The 16,276-nt window shown below is 40.5% G+C and overlaps 1 protein-coding gene across 2 annotated transcripts in view; it reads right to left on the bottom strand.

Moving 5' to 3' along the window:
- Positions 1-1,421: 1,421 nt before the first annotated feature.
- IL17RD (interleukin 17 receptor D) overlaps positions 1,422-16,276 on the bottom strand; it is a 49,382-nt gene continuing 34,527 nt past the window's right edge. Inside the window, exons 3-13 of one of the 2 annotated variants that reach the window (XM_033140962.1) lie at positions 16,032-16,157; positions 13,702-13,820; positions 12,915-13,035; positions 12,104-12,148; positions 11,852-12,003; positions 9,576-9,641; positions 8,855-8,909; positions 7,692-7,802; positions 5,602-5,765; positions 2,804-3,743; positions 1,422-1,712 (exon numbers count right to left, since the gene is read on the bottom strand). In XM_033140962.1, the coding sequence (XP_032996853.1) occupies positions 1,597-1,712; positions 2,804-3,743; positions 5,602-5,765; positions 7,692-7,802; positions 8,855-8,909; positions 9,576-9,641; positions 11,852-12,003; positions 12,104-12,148; positions 12,915-13,035; positions 13,702-13,820; positions 16,032-16,157 (2,015 nt within the window). In that variant the 3' untranslated portion in view covers positions 1,422-1,596. Of the gene's footprint in view, positions 1,713-2,803; positions 3,744-5,601; positions 5,787-7,691; positions 7,803-8,854; positions 8,910-9,575; positions 9,642-11,851; positions 12,004-12,103; positions 12,149-12,914; positions 13,036-13,701; positions 13,821-16,031; positions 16,158-16,276 lie in introns of both variants that reach the window. The other variant, XM_033140961.1, reaches the window with a different exon arrangement.

Raw genomic sequence — 16,276 nt, forward strand, 5'->3', positions numbered from 1 at the left:
CTTGATTGCTGTGGAACAAAAAGTATTATGGGCAACTGCTATATGAACTTTCAAGTAATCAGGATACACAGGCTAACTTTCCAGCTGGTTAGCACACAAATAGAAAGGAGCAGGCAACAGAATATCAACCATGGCAGGCAGTGCAAAGTTTTTTGTGTTTTTTTTAAATAGCAAAGTTACTTTGCGCAGAAATACCATTATTTACGGCAGTGATTCTTCAGCAAAATATCCTCTCATGTTTAAACCATTCAATAAAGTTTTCATTTCAGAATAAAATCAACAGAGTTGCTTACTAAATTTGGTGTACTTATTGCAATTAAACACTAACCCACCTTAGACTAAAGCAGTTTTAGGGCAATTGTGATCAATACATTTAATACAATTTGCAAAAGCTGTCTCTCAATGGACTTTGCTTAATGATTCCAAAGACTCTGAATATTAAATTCGCATGTACACCCAGATTTTCTTCCATACATTTGACTGTTATGCACTCGTATTTTTTTGTTGTTGTTCTGCTGCTGCACATACAACTTATTTTAAAAAATGTATATGCTTAATACATTTGCGTCTTTTAAAAATACCAAACAAATGGGGAAAATAATGTAGATATGCATGAACAATTATATATGTAACAAATCCATGGCACCAGTGTAAAATGGAGGTCATAACCTCATTAAGATTTTCTGGGATTTTTAGTATGATGTTAAGGACACTTTGTCAGTCGTATAAAGGAAAGGTTCGGCTTTATAACAATTGCTTATAGTCCCCCCTTCCTCAAAGCCTAATGGTTTTACTGGACTATACATAGCATTTTAGTGTTTACAGGTTCAACTAAGAACATTTGCAGAGATTCAATTTTCCCTAAACAACAAATAATTAATCCTAAAATGAAAGTCTGAAGAGAACTAGTAAACATATTTGAGTTTAAACGTAAACTATTCTCAAACTGAAATTGCAAAATAAAGATTAACATAAATATGTCCACAGGTTAACATAAGACACAAAAAATGTGACATGTTTTAATTTTCTACCAAAACACAACGGGGCAGATAAACATGAACAAAAAAATGAGAGATTTCTTTTTTTTAATAAAGTCTATCCTTTATAGAGCTAGTCTTTGGCATTTTAACACTGAATTCTGCCCTTCCAACCCCTAATTCCTGCTGCAGACTTATTATTGTAGAAAGTACTTTAATATTTAAGAGCCGGAAGCATATATAACATAATGCACTGAATATCAGAGTGCCAGACATTACTGGCAACTCATTTTGTACTTCAAAATATTTATTTTAGAAAGTAGACATGTTCAGTTTTTGTATATCTAACTTGATAATGAGTCCAGTTATAGGAAGAACTTATTTTTTTAAAAAAATCTTAGCTGTTACAGTATCAAAGCAGAAAATACTTTTTTTTTTTTTTATAAGAACTATGTATAAAAATATACTGGCCATAAACTCTCCTGGGGAGCAACAGATAATCTGCCAGGAAAGTGTATTTTCCTTCAAGTAAGTCAAGTGGCTGTGATAATGCAGAGATTAATGCATACACAGAGGCTGTCGATGATAAAGTGGCAATGCGTAACAATCTTGCAGTGTGTTATAAAGGTGCGATCGGCTGCAGTTCTTCAGTGCGGATATGGCAGTGAAGTTCTGCTTTACATATTCCAGGCACTAAGGATTTGGTGGCAGCAAGCAAAGGAGGTTCTTCTTCTCCTACAAGGAAAAATATAGGAAATGTCCAGTTATCCAAGTAGTTTCAACTTCATTTCAAAATACAGTAAAATACAACATGTAGAAAACATGCAAACAAGCTCTGAGACCCAAAACAATTCCAGGAAAAGAAAGGGAGGCAGGAAAAGACCATTTTGGAGCATGCTCCAAGTAGACTTTCCTTGCTCCTCCTTTCCCCTGCCCTGTGGTCTACCACCAACTGCCCCGTAGGAAGGATCCTAATGGCTTTTTCTATTTTCAGTGCTGTACCCAGCTCTGTACATGTGGATTTCCATTCGTGTAACAAGACTTCCTCTTTTTCTTTCCACAAACCCTCAGAATCTGTTCTGGAAGGTTCTTCTGACCCTCTGCAGAAGGGGTTGCAGAGGAGAGGAAAGGAGGATATTCAGGATAATATGCAAAAATAGAGTGGTGGGGTCTGAGCTTTGGAGGGATAAATAAAGTAAGACAAAAGGAGAAGTAGCATACAAAACCTAAGCTTATTCAAAGCTGTCTGTAGACCAAAGCTGCGAAAAGGCTAGTTCTGTGTAAAAAGTCACAGGGAGCAGTTCTGATAGGTGAAAAAGCCAGTATCAAGATTAATCAGAGCTGCACAAAAGTCTGTGAAAAGTTCAGCACAGAAAAGCCTAACCCAGTGTAAATTTTAAGCAAGAAACACCCACACCCAACTTATATGGGGGTGGGTGGGGGTGGAGTTGAAGTAAATATGGAATTCAGTGGATAAGAAATTTATTTTCGGTCTTTAGCATCCCAAAACCTCCTGCTACTTGCTGATATGTTTTTCTAATTACCTCATAGAATCATTGGAAGGGACCCTGATAATCATCTAGTCCAACCCCCTGCAATGCAGGAATATACATCTGTCCCTTACAGGTGTTGTCCCAATACATGTATATGGTGTTGTTAGCACCATGCCCTAACCAACTGAACTATCCTGCTAATTCCTCATTGCTCACAACTAAAATTTGGTGCTGTATTGTTGAACAGCAGATCAAGATTACTCTACTCAATGTCCAGTTATATAAATGTTTAGACTGTAACTTCAGTGTAGTTCACTCTCTGTTCCATCTTACCCAGTCCTGATGAAGAGGAGACGCTCTCTGCAATGGAACAGGTTTCAATTTGGTCTGCTATGAGTCCTTCCATTAAAGGGAGTGACAATTCAGATGAAGGAACAGAAGAATCATAAATCCCAGAGTCCCGGGGCATATCTGGGAGATTGGCAGCCTTTACAACATGTAGCAATGGCTGAAGAATGCAGCTACTATTCTGAATGTCCTGAGAGTCTCTGTCCTCACCCAGATTAAAATGTTGCATCACACAATGAGAGTCTGAATTCAAAGGTAGAACAATATTTGCATCTGCTTTCAGGAAGAAATCCCCATCAGTCACTTGTTTACCAACTAAGTCATTTAGCACCAATCCAGAGTCGAATTTTTCCATCACTGGCTCTTGGTAATGTAAGGGAGGTGGGCGGAAGGGAACAAACTGCTTTTCAAACCAGTCTGGCTCCTGGTCAATATACTGGTGCATGTTGCAAATGGCTACATAAAGAGACCGCCCAGATTTGCTCCTGAAATAATTTCTTTTGCTGATGTGTACAGGATACAATTCTGAATCATGAAGGCCAAGATCTCTGGACTGTAAATGGGAGTAAAGCTGAGGCAGGTTATCCATGAGTTTGTACTTTGTAGTTAAATCCAGAATACCAGGAACATCACCCTCACAGGAGTAATCAAAGTAGACAGCAATGAACTTGCAGAGGTCATGTGAGTTCTGTTTTGCATGGCGCAGCTTCTCTGCTATTATAGCTACAGCGACCAGAAACAGTTCTCCCTTTGCAGCATCCTTCTCCTTGGGTCCCTTATGCTTCCAGTTCTTTTTCTCCACAAAGTATTTCATTCCTTTGGAACACACAATGATAATATACTGGGACTCATTGATTTTTCGATGAAGCCACTCTTTTTGCCCTTCTTTACAAATCCTCAGGTCTTCCCATAAGTCTAAAGAAACCTAGAAAAAATATTATTAAAGCCATCATCTAATGGACTGACATTTACTAAATATGTATTAGCTATGCTCAGTAACTTGTATGTGTCTTTATGCACAGACCTTCATAAGTAGGGATGGGGAATTTGTGGATCTCCAGATGCTGCTGGACTACAACTTCCATCTTCCCTGAACATTGGCCATGCTGGGTAGGGCTGATGGGAGTCCAACGGCATATGGAGGGCTACAGGTTCTCCATCACTGCATTATACGGTTGTCTAAGAAGTTCATACTTTGAGATTATTATTTTTTGAAAAATAATAATTTCAAGATAATAGGGGTGTGTGTGTGTATGATGTGTGTGAACATACACTGCACACACAATGCAGTTTATGATGCATGAACTCTAAATTGCAAAGTTGGTTTACTTGCCTCAATCCTACATTATAACCCCCACCCAATAATATAGATGTTTAGTTGCACAAAAAGCAGCATCTTAATTACAGAAGCCACTGTAATACACACTTGGAGCTCCATGACAGTAAGTGCATATGTCAAAGGTATTTGTGTGGAACTGTCCCCAATATTGACGTGAAATTTTCATGCACACAAGATCTGATGGAGTTGTACCTTTAAAAAAATTGGTACCCTTTCTAAAAAAATATGGCTTGTACGCAACCAAGTCATACCCAGAGTAAACTAGTTAAATAAACGGATATTGATTTCAGTGGGTCTACTCTGGGTATGATTTAGCCCTCCTGAAAGAAACTAAAGCAGAATACAGGCAATGACTTTTACAAAGATTTGACCACTAGAGGTCAGACATGCTGTATAAATCTCTATGCAAAAAATAAATCAGCATTTAAATTCATACAAACACCAATTAATTTAAACCTCACAGAGACAGGATTAACACTGAACAAAGACAACTCTAAATGACTCTTGCAGGCTAATTCCACCCCCTCACTTTTTGCCAAATCTAGCTATTTAAAATACATATTTTCGAATATTAAAAGAGAAAGAAAAAAACAGAGAATTATGGGGTTGGAAGAGAGCCTAAGGGTCATCTAGTCCAGCAGTCAGCAAACTTTTTCAGGAAGGGGCCAGTCCACTGACCCTCAGACCTTGTGGGGGGCCGTACCCACCCTCTCCCGAAAGCACACACACTCCGTCGGCAGCGTCGGCAGCGTCCTCTGTCTTGGCGGGGTGCAGACTAGAGTCCATGCCGCTGGCCTGGGTGGCGGAGGCAGACTCCGTGCCACTGCCACTTTCTCCTGCTCGGCTCTTCCTGGTCGGCCATCTCTGGGCGCTGTCCGTTCCTTCCCACTGAGGCAGCTGAGCGGTAGGAAGTGGTGGAGTGGGAAGAGCCGAGTGGGAGGAAGAGGAGACAGCGTGGAGGCCGCGCCAGCGTTGCTGCCTGCCCAAAGGCACCAGCGGCTTCTGATCAGAAGCTGCATTGTGTCGCAGAAGTCAGTCCCCGCACTGCAAGGCCTCCACACTGCGACGGTTTAGCACGGGGACTGACCGAGCGGACGGCAGGGTCCGCAAGGTTCGTGGGCTGGATTTAAGGAGCCCAGCAGGCTGCATCCGGCCCGTGGGCCTTAGTTTGCTGACCCCTGATCTAGTCCAATGCTTACAATGAAGACTGCCTGAACCAATAGTGTATTAAGAGATAGAATTAGGATTCCAGGGCTTTATGGAACCAACATTTCATCAGTTATTTATTTATTTATTTTATTTATATTTGCATGGTCCACCAATACTCATTTCATGGCTAGGCAACTTCTAGAACCAGCCATTATGAGGCTCATGCTATTTACATAACTTGTACAGGTCCACACAAGTAAGTGCAAAGCACTGGCAGCAGCTACAAAGAGTTTACCTCACAACCACAGAAGTCCTGAAGGAAATAAGCAAAGCACTGGATGACATTAATGTGCTTCTGACAATCTTTATTGGAATAGCAGATGAACACTTTGGGCCGAGGTCGTTGCCTTTCCACATGGAGGGCAGCAGAGTAGGTTGAAGATTCTGAACTCTCCTCATCTAAATGGGAATAGATATTTTCTAAATTGAAACAAAAAGTAAAGGATTTTACTAGCTACATACATACAGGTGCTGCCATTTTTCCCCCTGCTTCAGCTTGGAACTTTAGCAGTTCATACATTTCTCTTAATTTCCCAAAATATTCCATTTTCCTTTCCAGGTAAAGGTAAAGGGACCCCTGACCATCAGGTCCAGTCGTGTCCGACTCTGGGGTTGCAGTGCTCATCTCGCTCTACAGGCCGAGGGAGCTGGCGTTTGTCCGCAGACAGCTTCCGGGTCATGTGGCCAGCATGACAAAGCAGCTTCTGGCGAACCAGAGCACCGCACGGAAACGCCATTTTACCTTCCCGCTGGAGCGGTCCCTATTTATCTACTTGCACTTTGATAAGCTGGGACCGAGCAAGGGGAGCTCACCCCGTGGCAGGGATTCGAACCGCCAACCTTCTGATCAGCAAGCCCTAGACTCTGTGGTTTAACCCACAGCGCCACCTGGGTCCCTTCCAACTACAGACACCTTAAAACCAGATCCTCTTCAGCCATCTAACATAGTTCTTTCTGCTTGCCTGTTCTTTCTGCTTGCCTGTTAAATGAATGCTCACTGACTATGCCGCTGGAGAGCTGCTAATGGAAACATTAGGGTCTAACAGACATGCACAAACAACTCTCTGCAGGTGCAGATTACTGACATCCTCTACATGCTACAGCTGATCAGGGCTGCACCTGTCATTAGACACCATGAGGCAGCTTTCAGGGTGTTTTTAAAAGGCGTTTGCTGTTCCACCTCAGGCACCAAGATGCCATGGGCTAGCCCATATAGCGCAGATGACATCCAAAACATTAGAAAAGTACCACCAATGGTCAAGCAGCAAAGTTCAATAATTTTAACTCTAGCAATGCAAGCAATTTAATTCTGGGCACAACCTGTAGAAGGGCTCTGGTGATGGTGCAACCCTAGCTTTTCCCAGCCTCCAACCAAGGACTCACGATCCGGCCCACGGAGAGATCTCCGCTGGAGTGAGCCAGCCCAGGCAAGGTAAACCTTGCCGACTCCTGGACCAAGTCTAGACAAACTTCAGCCATTGCTAAGGCCAAGGGACCTAGGCATACATCTGGGAAATCCCAGACATGTCCTATTTTGGGGGGCCAACATACCCATCTAGGGGGAAATTTTACCTTTTAAAGGAAATGTTCGAGTTTGGGGGGGGGATTTATTTGTTTTCTTATTTATTTGGCTTGGGCTCAGGCTGCTCTGCATGCTGCGGCTGCTGCTAGCCCAAGCCAGGGAAAGAGGCACACAGGCATGGTGGCAGCCCCTTGTGCCCCTTTCCCTGGCTCGGGCTGGCTGTGGCTCAGGCTATCCTCTTTTACTCTTCAAGATATGGCTACCCTAAAGGGACCACATGACCCAGGAGCTACATACCAAACTACAAGTACTGCTAAGATTGACTGGAGGAGTTGCGGGAGATAACGTGCACCTCTGGGTAAAGGTCACAGCAGTGTCACCCCTGGCTGAATGGAAATCTCACCACCCTAAGATAAGGCTAGGGTTTGCTGAGTAAGAGCAAGTTAATCTCAATATAGGGTTACAGTTAGGCTGCAGATTCCAGCAGCAAAACAGGGTTGAAGGAGAATCACAGACGTGCAGAGTTGGAAGGGACCACGAGGGACATCTATTTTATTTATTAAATTTGTATACTGCCCTATATCCGTAAGTGTCAGGGCAGTTCAACCCCCTGCAATGCAAGAATCTTTCACCCAGTTTGGGGCTCAAACCCTGAAATTAAGAGTCGCATGCTCTATCTATAGAGCTATCCAGAGCACTTCTAACAACAGAATCCAGCTTTAGAAACAAATATGTTTCCTTCCAATGTTAGCACTGCTATAGACATTTCCCTCTTATAATTCATCCAGTGAAAAAATACATACCTTGCTGCTTTTTGCGGCACATCACTGTGAAAAGTGTTGCAAATGCAGAGACGACAACCAATGGAACTGTAATGGCTATTGCTCTTATCGGCCCGGCCCACGGGGAGTGCACTTTGAAAAGTAGAAGAAAACCACTAAATTAGCTCTTCTCAAACTGGGATATTCTTAACGATCTCATCTTCCTAATGTCACTGCTGGCAGGCCTACATTAACTAAATGGCTTCTCTCTTTTTTTGCAATACTGCTATATTAAATCATATATTTGCAATATGTTGTTCATTTCTATTAAGTCCACTGTAGTGCATGCATCAGAAATAGAGGGCCAGTCTCCCATCCCTATGTAATTGGTATGGGGGGCGCTATTGCAAAAATTCCTCCACCCTATATATCTTTCCATCAATTATCACAATTATAGAATTCACCATCAATCCAGGGAAACTAGCACACAGCAGAGGGCGGTACACCAGTGGCAGCCAACAGGGTGCGCTCCGGATGTTGTTAGATTAGACTGCACTACAACTCCCATCATCCCAATTACTTGCCTATGGCTGATGGGAACTGGAGTCCAGCAACTTCTGGAGGGCACCATAATGGCTGTGCTTGCTGTACAAACTCCGCCTTGTAGAACAACCCAACGTCAAACATGCTTCGCACTATTTAACGTTGTGTGGATAACCCATTACACAGGGTAGAGCACTGACGAGAGAGGAAGGGCCTCTGCCCTCTTCTTGTGGTGTAATGCAGGGGTTCCCAAACTGTGGTCTGCAGACCACCACAAGCTTCATTCAGGTGGTATGCAGCATGTCTGTGAAAAACACAATCTGAATTCTATGGAATTCAAACTGTAAATACAATATAAGAAATAAAGGAAGCAGCAAAAATACAATACAAGAAATAAAAAGCAATTACAATAAAATTAAGCATCATAGCACAGCTCATTACAATTGCTGCAACAGGCGGAATAATCATTAAGTGGTCTACATCAGCAATTTTCAAGTGATCTATGGAGAAAGACCACAGCTGTAAGAACTTTCAGAGCAAAGGGTTAGTGTAGAACTGGACCATAACTTTTAACCTTAACTGGGAGTTAACTGGAGATTAAGAATTATTATTCAGATGGAAATGGAAAATTAACATCTCTTTCAAGTAGACATATATCATACCTGGTTTTAATGCATAATGCATTGTTTTCCTTGTTGTATTGGTATCGTCAACCAGCTTTTAAAAAAAGAGGAGAAAGAAATTTTAAATGCTTTATAACAATATCTATTTTTAGAGATATGACAAATCACTGCTAAGTACCCATGAGTCAAGAAAAAAGTGATGTTATTGGTAAAATAAGAATTGTGTACACTTTTTATTCATTTGATGAATAAAAGTGAAGACTTGTCTGTGTGAATGAGTCCTTTAGCATCAAATACAAAACCTTAGTATTGCCTCAAACACAATGCTTTTTAATAGAATTGATTTCACAGAATCAACTGTGAAACATCCAAGAGCAACTACACACTGAAAACATGAATGAACCAGTCTGACTTAAAAAAACAAAACACGAATTAGAGCTATGAAATTAATTAGACATGTTTGAAAAAAAATTAAAACTTCAAACATGTTGAAGTGTCTCTCCAACCTGCAAATAATGTTAGTGTTAATAAGATAAGAATCAAGGTTTAAAACTGGATCAAGAGTTACCAAGATAGCTACCACCACTATTTTTTATTTACAAATAAGCAACCTTTTCACCATGGCAGTAAGGTAATGATGTAGCATTGCCTAACTACATTCCCAACTTCAAAGGAGATGCAGAATGCTGACACCTTTAATTTTGCAAGGAGAGCAATTTCTGTCAGCCCCAACTTCTCAGACTACAAATAATTGCATTACCTCTATTATATAATCTCCTGGTGAGACATTCTGAAGAATACAGCTTGTGACATCTGTATTTTTTTCCTACGGAGAAATGAAATAATTTTTTTTCTTGTAAGTCATTTGTATGCATTTGAATGCTAAGCAGAAAGTGCACTCCTATTAAGAAGTAGTCAATTTGGAAATTCATACTGCATCTGAAATTCATCCAGTACAAATAAAGGCAAACACAGAACAATGTTATTAAGCCCAAAGACTTTGGAGTCATTGGTCAAGTGAATGAATGAATGAATGAATGAATATTTATTATTTTTACCCCACCCATCTGGCTGGGTTTTCCCAACCACTTAATGTCTCACATTAAGAAATCAGAGCCCATCACCTAAAATCCAATAGTGAACACAGGGCTCTGTTCCTTCCCAGAGTCAAATGAGAGCTCTGCTGCACTCACAGACTGGCTCAGCTGGTTCAGAGCCAAGTGTATCAGACTGCCCAAGGGAGCAGATTCCAAAGACGAATACATATGATTGAAAGCAATCAGTATTTAACCCAAGGAAATTAGAATTGCAGTTCTTGTGGTCTTTGGTGAAAACCTTACATTAGCATTCAATAGAAACATGTACAACTTTAAATGACCCTTAGCTCAGATACATTGCTTACTGTTCCCAGGTTGCAAAAACACAAACAAACCCAAAACAAAACTCCCTACCCCCACCCCCAAAATGCAGAAGCACTTGTAAAATTTAAACCCAATTTTCACAATCAAAAAAATAGCATGCATGTATACTGATATATGATCAAAACACTGTGGTGTATGTCTGTGCTATCAAGTACTTTGCATGCTGCAATACTAAAGTCTATTCTATGTGGATCAATGCAATGTGAATAGAAATAACTGCTAAGATCCCATTGTTTGGCTCAGAATGATTAGAAGAGATCCAGGTTTGGCACAGTGCGAATGATCCAGGCAATATTGAGCACTTTCAAATCCCACTGATTTCAATGGAGAAAGTCGGGCACCCAATTAAATCTATCCTATTGAAAAAACCATTGCATTCAAAACTTTGGTGGGAGTATTCCCAATGGGTTTTCCTAGTTAGAAATTCCTGTGAGCAATGTAGCATATTCTCCACTCAGCTGTAATAATCAATGAACCTCATCCCAGAAAGTTCACTTCAAGTACACTGATGAGGACAGCAACCCCGCACTCACATTACACCACAATCAGAGATACACTGGCAGCAGGTCTGCTATATCCAGAACACAGTCTGGGAGGGAACATGCAATTTGGAACGCAGAGGGGCGAAATGACAGATGCAATAACACAATTCCTGGAAATTCTACCACTCTTCCCTAATCAGAGGCCATGCTGCTGCTGATGCCAAATGATGTCCACAAACAGAGGTGGCCAATCCACACAGTCCAGTCAATTTAGAGAGAAGCATGGCACCAGATCTAGGACTGGCAAGCTGTTTTGCCATTGAAATGGGTGCCCATAACTCTGCCCTCGTTCATCCACTCCACCAGTGTGTTGGGTGCATAGATTCTGTGCCTGTTGAGATGCAGCATGTTTTTCATTTCATTGGCATAGTGGAGCTTCTGCTGAATCCTACTGCTCTTCAACCAGTGTTAACTCCTATACAGTCGTACCTTGGTTTTCAAACAGCTTAGTTCTCGAACGTTTTGGATCCCGAACGTTGCAAACCCGGAAGTGACTGTTCCGGTTTGTGAACTATTTTTGGAAGCCAAACATACAACAAGTCTTCTGCGGCCTCCAATTGGCTGCAGGAGCTTCCTGAAGCCAATCAGAAGGTGCACTTTGGTTTCCGAACGTTTTGGAAGTCGAATGGACTTCCGGAACAGATTCCATTCAACTTCCAAGGTACGACTGTATTTAGGAACTGTGCCCTAAATCTGCTGGAAATTAGGTCCGCCAGCACAGAGCGGTTAACACTTAACTATCAGTCAAATTTATTTGCTAAAAAGCAATGGGCACCACTAAACTACAACCAATCAACTTGTGTGATACATTTTAACATAGATGAGCCCCAGCACATTGGATCCTGTTTCATGCAGTAAAATTTTGTCTGGTCTGTTGGCATGCTAGAACAAATATAGAAACCATGTGACATATTTATCCCTATCAACCAGTACAGAAAATTTTTATTTGTTCTGCTCAAAAAGGAAACTGTCCAAAGAATCTCTTTCAAAAACTTGTCCCTACAGGAATTTTATGCTTAACAGTTTCATGTACAGAGCATTGTGAACAATGTTATAAATCATGCTCAGCCAACCTGTTTGCAAGTCTTCTGTTTGAAGTGTCCTTCGTTTTTAAGTTTGTAGTGCAGATAATAATATCTGAATCCAAAATTATGCGGTGCATGGTCAAAAGACACATGCATATTAAAGCCTTGCTGGGTAACGTTCAGATTCCTTGGCTTCCAGACTATCAAGGAAGAGATATTTAAACATTAATTACTATTGTAGGAAAACTATTAATTATACAATCCTCATTCAAGGAATGCTGAGCAAATATTTCCACTTACAAGGTTTGCAGGCTAAGTTTTCTGGCTGCAGTAGCAATTCACAAGCTAGTAAGGAAAAAAAAAACAATAATGGATTCTTTAAAACTCAGGTTTTACAAATAAATTTACATCCTTCCTTTCATCCTTGATGAGTCAAGGTTGGGTTATATCATATATTATATCACAGGCTTCAGAATGTCAAAGAATTATTTATCTGTTACCTGCCTAGAGTCCTTGGAATAAGGCAAGTCAAGGATTCCAACAAATAGCTTACACAAATATAGCAGTTTCCCATATATTTGCTGGGCATCATATAAAAAGCAGGACCTCCTTTACACCAGCAAGTCATGTGACCCTCACTAAGTGAGGAAAAAACAGAACCCCAGGGTCTCTTAACAATTGCTTAATTGTAGCATCAAGCAATTATAGCATCAAGCTTTGAAAAAAGAGATTCAGACAATCAGGTTACTCGTAGGATGGCTGCAATCGTCATTTGAATCTTATCCTGATAGGTGACAAGCAGAGGCACAACCTTATAATGCTATTTTACCTTCCTAAAAGCAATCATGGGGAGATGGGGGGGAGGGCCAGCGCAATCTGAATGCCATTAAATGAACTTATTATTAATGTATCAAAACATTTATTAAACACTTCCTGTATTGTTGACTGTGATTCCATCCCCATCTTTCTTTCCAAGGCCTCCAATTTTATTTGAAGTAGATTTTAGCCGGAAGTTGAAACTTCGGCGTTTCAAGTTGCTACCTGCTTTCCTTAAAGACTCAAGACACAGATACCTTTAAAAGCAGAAAGCAGCAATTGCCAATGTACTTACGCCGAGTTCTGAAGAAAAAGGGGTGGTAGTTGCTTTCGTTCTTAATGGATGGGAAAGGGACAACCTTCACAAAGTAGTCAGTTTCAAATTTCAGATTGAGAAAAGACTGAGACTCCACTCCCTGCAAATGGTTGGGGGAGAGAGAAAGAGAAGATAGAAATTAAAGTCAGCCAGTAATGTATTTTAAAGCTTGCTGCGTGGTCACTTGAGTGCAAGGATGTTTATTTGCCATCTTTCTTCTTTGCAAGTGCTTGAATGAAGCACATGGGAACCAAAAGGGGACTAGACCCCTTACTTTTTTGAATGACTTAATTAACTACTCTCTTAAGGAGGGCACAGGCGGGTTCATGATTTTGCAGAAACTAGGGCTGGTGGGAGTCAGGAGTTTGTAAAAGCCTCTCTCTCATAAAGTGGTTCTTGGTATAATCACAAGCTAGAGGTCTTTTGGCTTGTCCCATAATATTCTGATCAGAAGCACACACACACACACACACACACACACACACACACACACACACAAAGTAGTCATACACTTTCCTTCTGGCACTTCATACATCTATTTCCTTGCTGCAAAGAGGTAAGCAGGGGAATTTTCAAAGAGGAGCAGTATGCTCTGCTCTGATAAAAACAGGGGAAATGTGTTCTAATAATCAAGGTCACGTGTACCAAGAAGCTCCACTAACTTCAAATAGGCTTCTCATAAAATAATAGTTCTGGATTTTTTACCCGAATTATTCAACACTTTCTTAAAAAAAACAACCTTATTTCCTTAAAATACACTACTCACAGTCCATTTATAACTTGAATTCAGCTGCTTTGGGTCTTTTAAGACCAACTGTTGACATTGTCTTCCCTCTGATTTTAACTCTTCAAGTATCACTCGAAATCCCTTCAGAAATTCAATACCTGCATACATTTAAACAAAAATCAAATACATTTTTAAAGGCTGGATGTGTATGTGTGTTTTATATATGAAGGACATATATTCATCAGCTGGTTCCTCCCATGTGACACCCCCCCCAAAAAACTTTGTACTATTAATGGTGCATCATATGAAAAAGCCACACTTCAGTGGTTCCCACAGCACTGAGCTGGAAGAGGCTCTGTGATATTAAAATACCCTGGCGCCAACATGCAAATAACCATATTTTTCTTTTTTAATGTAGCACATGTAGCACATAATAGCACATGTAGCCCCTCTATCTTACTTTTTTAAAAAAAAATTGCTAGATGATGAGCACAAGCTGCGCTTACATCTTGCTCAGAGGAAGGCAGCCACAAAAGTTGTCTGACCTTGGCACACAGCCAAGGCATTTGGATGCCAGGCCTGTGTCCCTGAGCATGTGCTGAGGAGCACTTGAGAGCACCTCTCATGAACAGCAAACAGTGCCTCCAGAGTACAATTCAACTTGAAAAGAGCCCCAGGCCTCAAGCTTGGAGATAGGAAGAAAGGCCAAAACACCTACTGAATTTCAGAAGTGTTCAAAGTACCGTAGCTACATTTCTGAAAACAACTGAAAACGTCAACTGTAAGTACATGAAATTTGATTTGGATGAGGATCATGTTAAAAATGGTTACAAGTCTCAGAAACAGGGGTGGGTTTTTTTGTTTTTAAGACAAGGTGCTTTGCATAACTGGCCTACAAAGAATCTTGTAAATCACACACACTTCAGAAGAAAGGCTAAGTTTGCAATCTGCAGTGCTTATACCATTCATGAACAAAACAGATTCTGAGTAAGAGGCTGAGGTGAAAAGAGAATCTAAGCACAGCGCCTGATAACTGTGTATGTTTATAAAGATTGGGGGACACTCCCATAGTCCAAAAGTACTTAAACCAAAACTGGATTACCATAGCTTAACTCTGGATATTTGTTGTGTTTGAATGCAGGCTTCTAAACACACACACGCACACACACACACACACACACACACACAAAAATATCTTATTTCACGGCTCTAAATGATCTTGCAATGGGAAATACAAATGAGCCACCCACTGTGTTCTTAATATTTAGAGGAACAAAAGCAGTGTTTGTACTAACATATAGACCATGAAAGAGAAGAGTTAACGGGCTCCCTGTTACCTGAGATCCTTCAACTACAGTTCTCTCTTGATGCTTTCAGAAGGATTAACCTCTGATCATTACAAGAGAAAGCACCAAGCTTTGTATCCCGTGGAGATTGGATGCAGCCAAACCTGCAGCTGCAGATTACTAATTCAGTAACTCTGCACTCTTGGAAGCATTGAGTATCACTTCCATATTCCTTCTCTCTCTAACTGCTCATTGTTTTCAATTCAAAATTCATCAGCGGTAAGCTGCATGTTATCAAGCCTTAGACATTTTTCTGTTTCCACAAAATATATTTACTAATTCTTCAGCAAAGTACATTTCTATAATCAGTTCATGACCTCAGCCCTTTTGAAAGACTAACAGATTTAAATACACACTGAAAGACACAATTGTTCTGTAAGGTGTATCCCTGCACTGAATTTTGTTTATAAATGCTGTTTATACTTTCCTTACTTTATATTACAGATTCAAGGTATCGTCCAGAGAAGTGGCATGCAAATCTTAGCGATCATTAGACAGGTACAATAATTCACTAAATTCCAATTTCCAATTAAGCATGTCTCAAATCACAATTGTAAATGGAAAGCGGGAGGGGCACAAACAATCTATCCTAGAGGGGGATGAATCAAATTATGCACCTTTAAGACCCAGTGATTTTAATGGGAAAAGGTTAAACATGCCCCCAACTGTTCAAACCTAATCTGGGCTGAAACTGATTTTCAAAGGACTTCTTAAAGATTAAGCAATTTTACAGAACTTGCCATTTTTTTAAAAAAATGATGAGAGTACCATTTTAAACATTGAAAATAAGTGTCCTTCACGCTAGAGTGCTTAGTTTAGCTTATTTGGACTGCCTGCAACTCTTTTCCTAACAAATTTTCTCAAGTTTCTAGCCCAAATTTTAGGGGGATTAATTTCAGGAGATTTGAGAAGAACCGGATGGTGACAATAACTATTCTACTTGGAGCGTCCATGAACAGAAGTCATCAACTAATTGCTACTACAAAGGGCACATGAGCACAATTTCTTTTTTATTCTACTTACCAATGGGATTTGCTGTCCACAGTATTGTCACGGCAACTTGATCAGAGCATGCATACTGGCTAATAGTGATGTTCTGTACATCACCAATTATATGCTTTCCCAGTGAGCTCAAATAAGGAGTACAGTCTAAAGAAAGAACAATCGGGTGAAATACATTTAATCCAGGCCTTATGCAAAGACACATTCACGAGCTTAGTCAATATACTTTTTTTAAACAAAAGGTCTGCACAAGATGTTCCTGGTAT

The sequence above is a fragment of the Lacerta agilis genome, chromosome 2 (genome assembly GCF_009819535.1).
Source record: "Lacerta agilis isolate rLacAgi1 chromosome 2, rLacAgi1.pri, whole genome shotgun sequence".
Lineage (NCBI taxonomy): Eukaryota > Metazoa > Chordata > Lepidosauria > Squamata > Lacertidae > Lacerta > Lacerta agilis.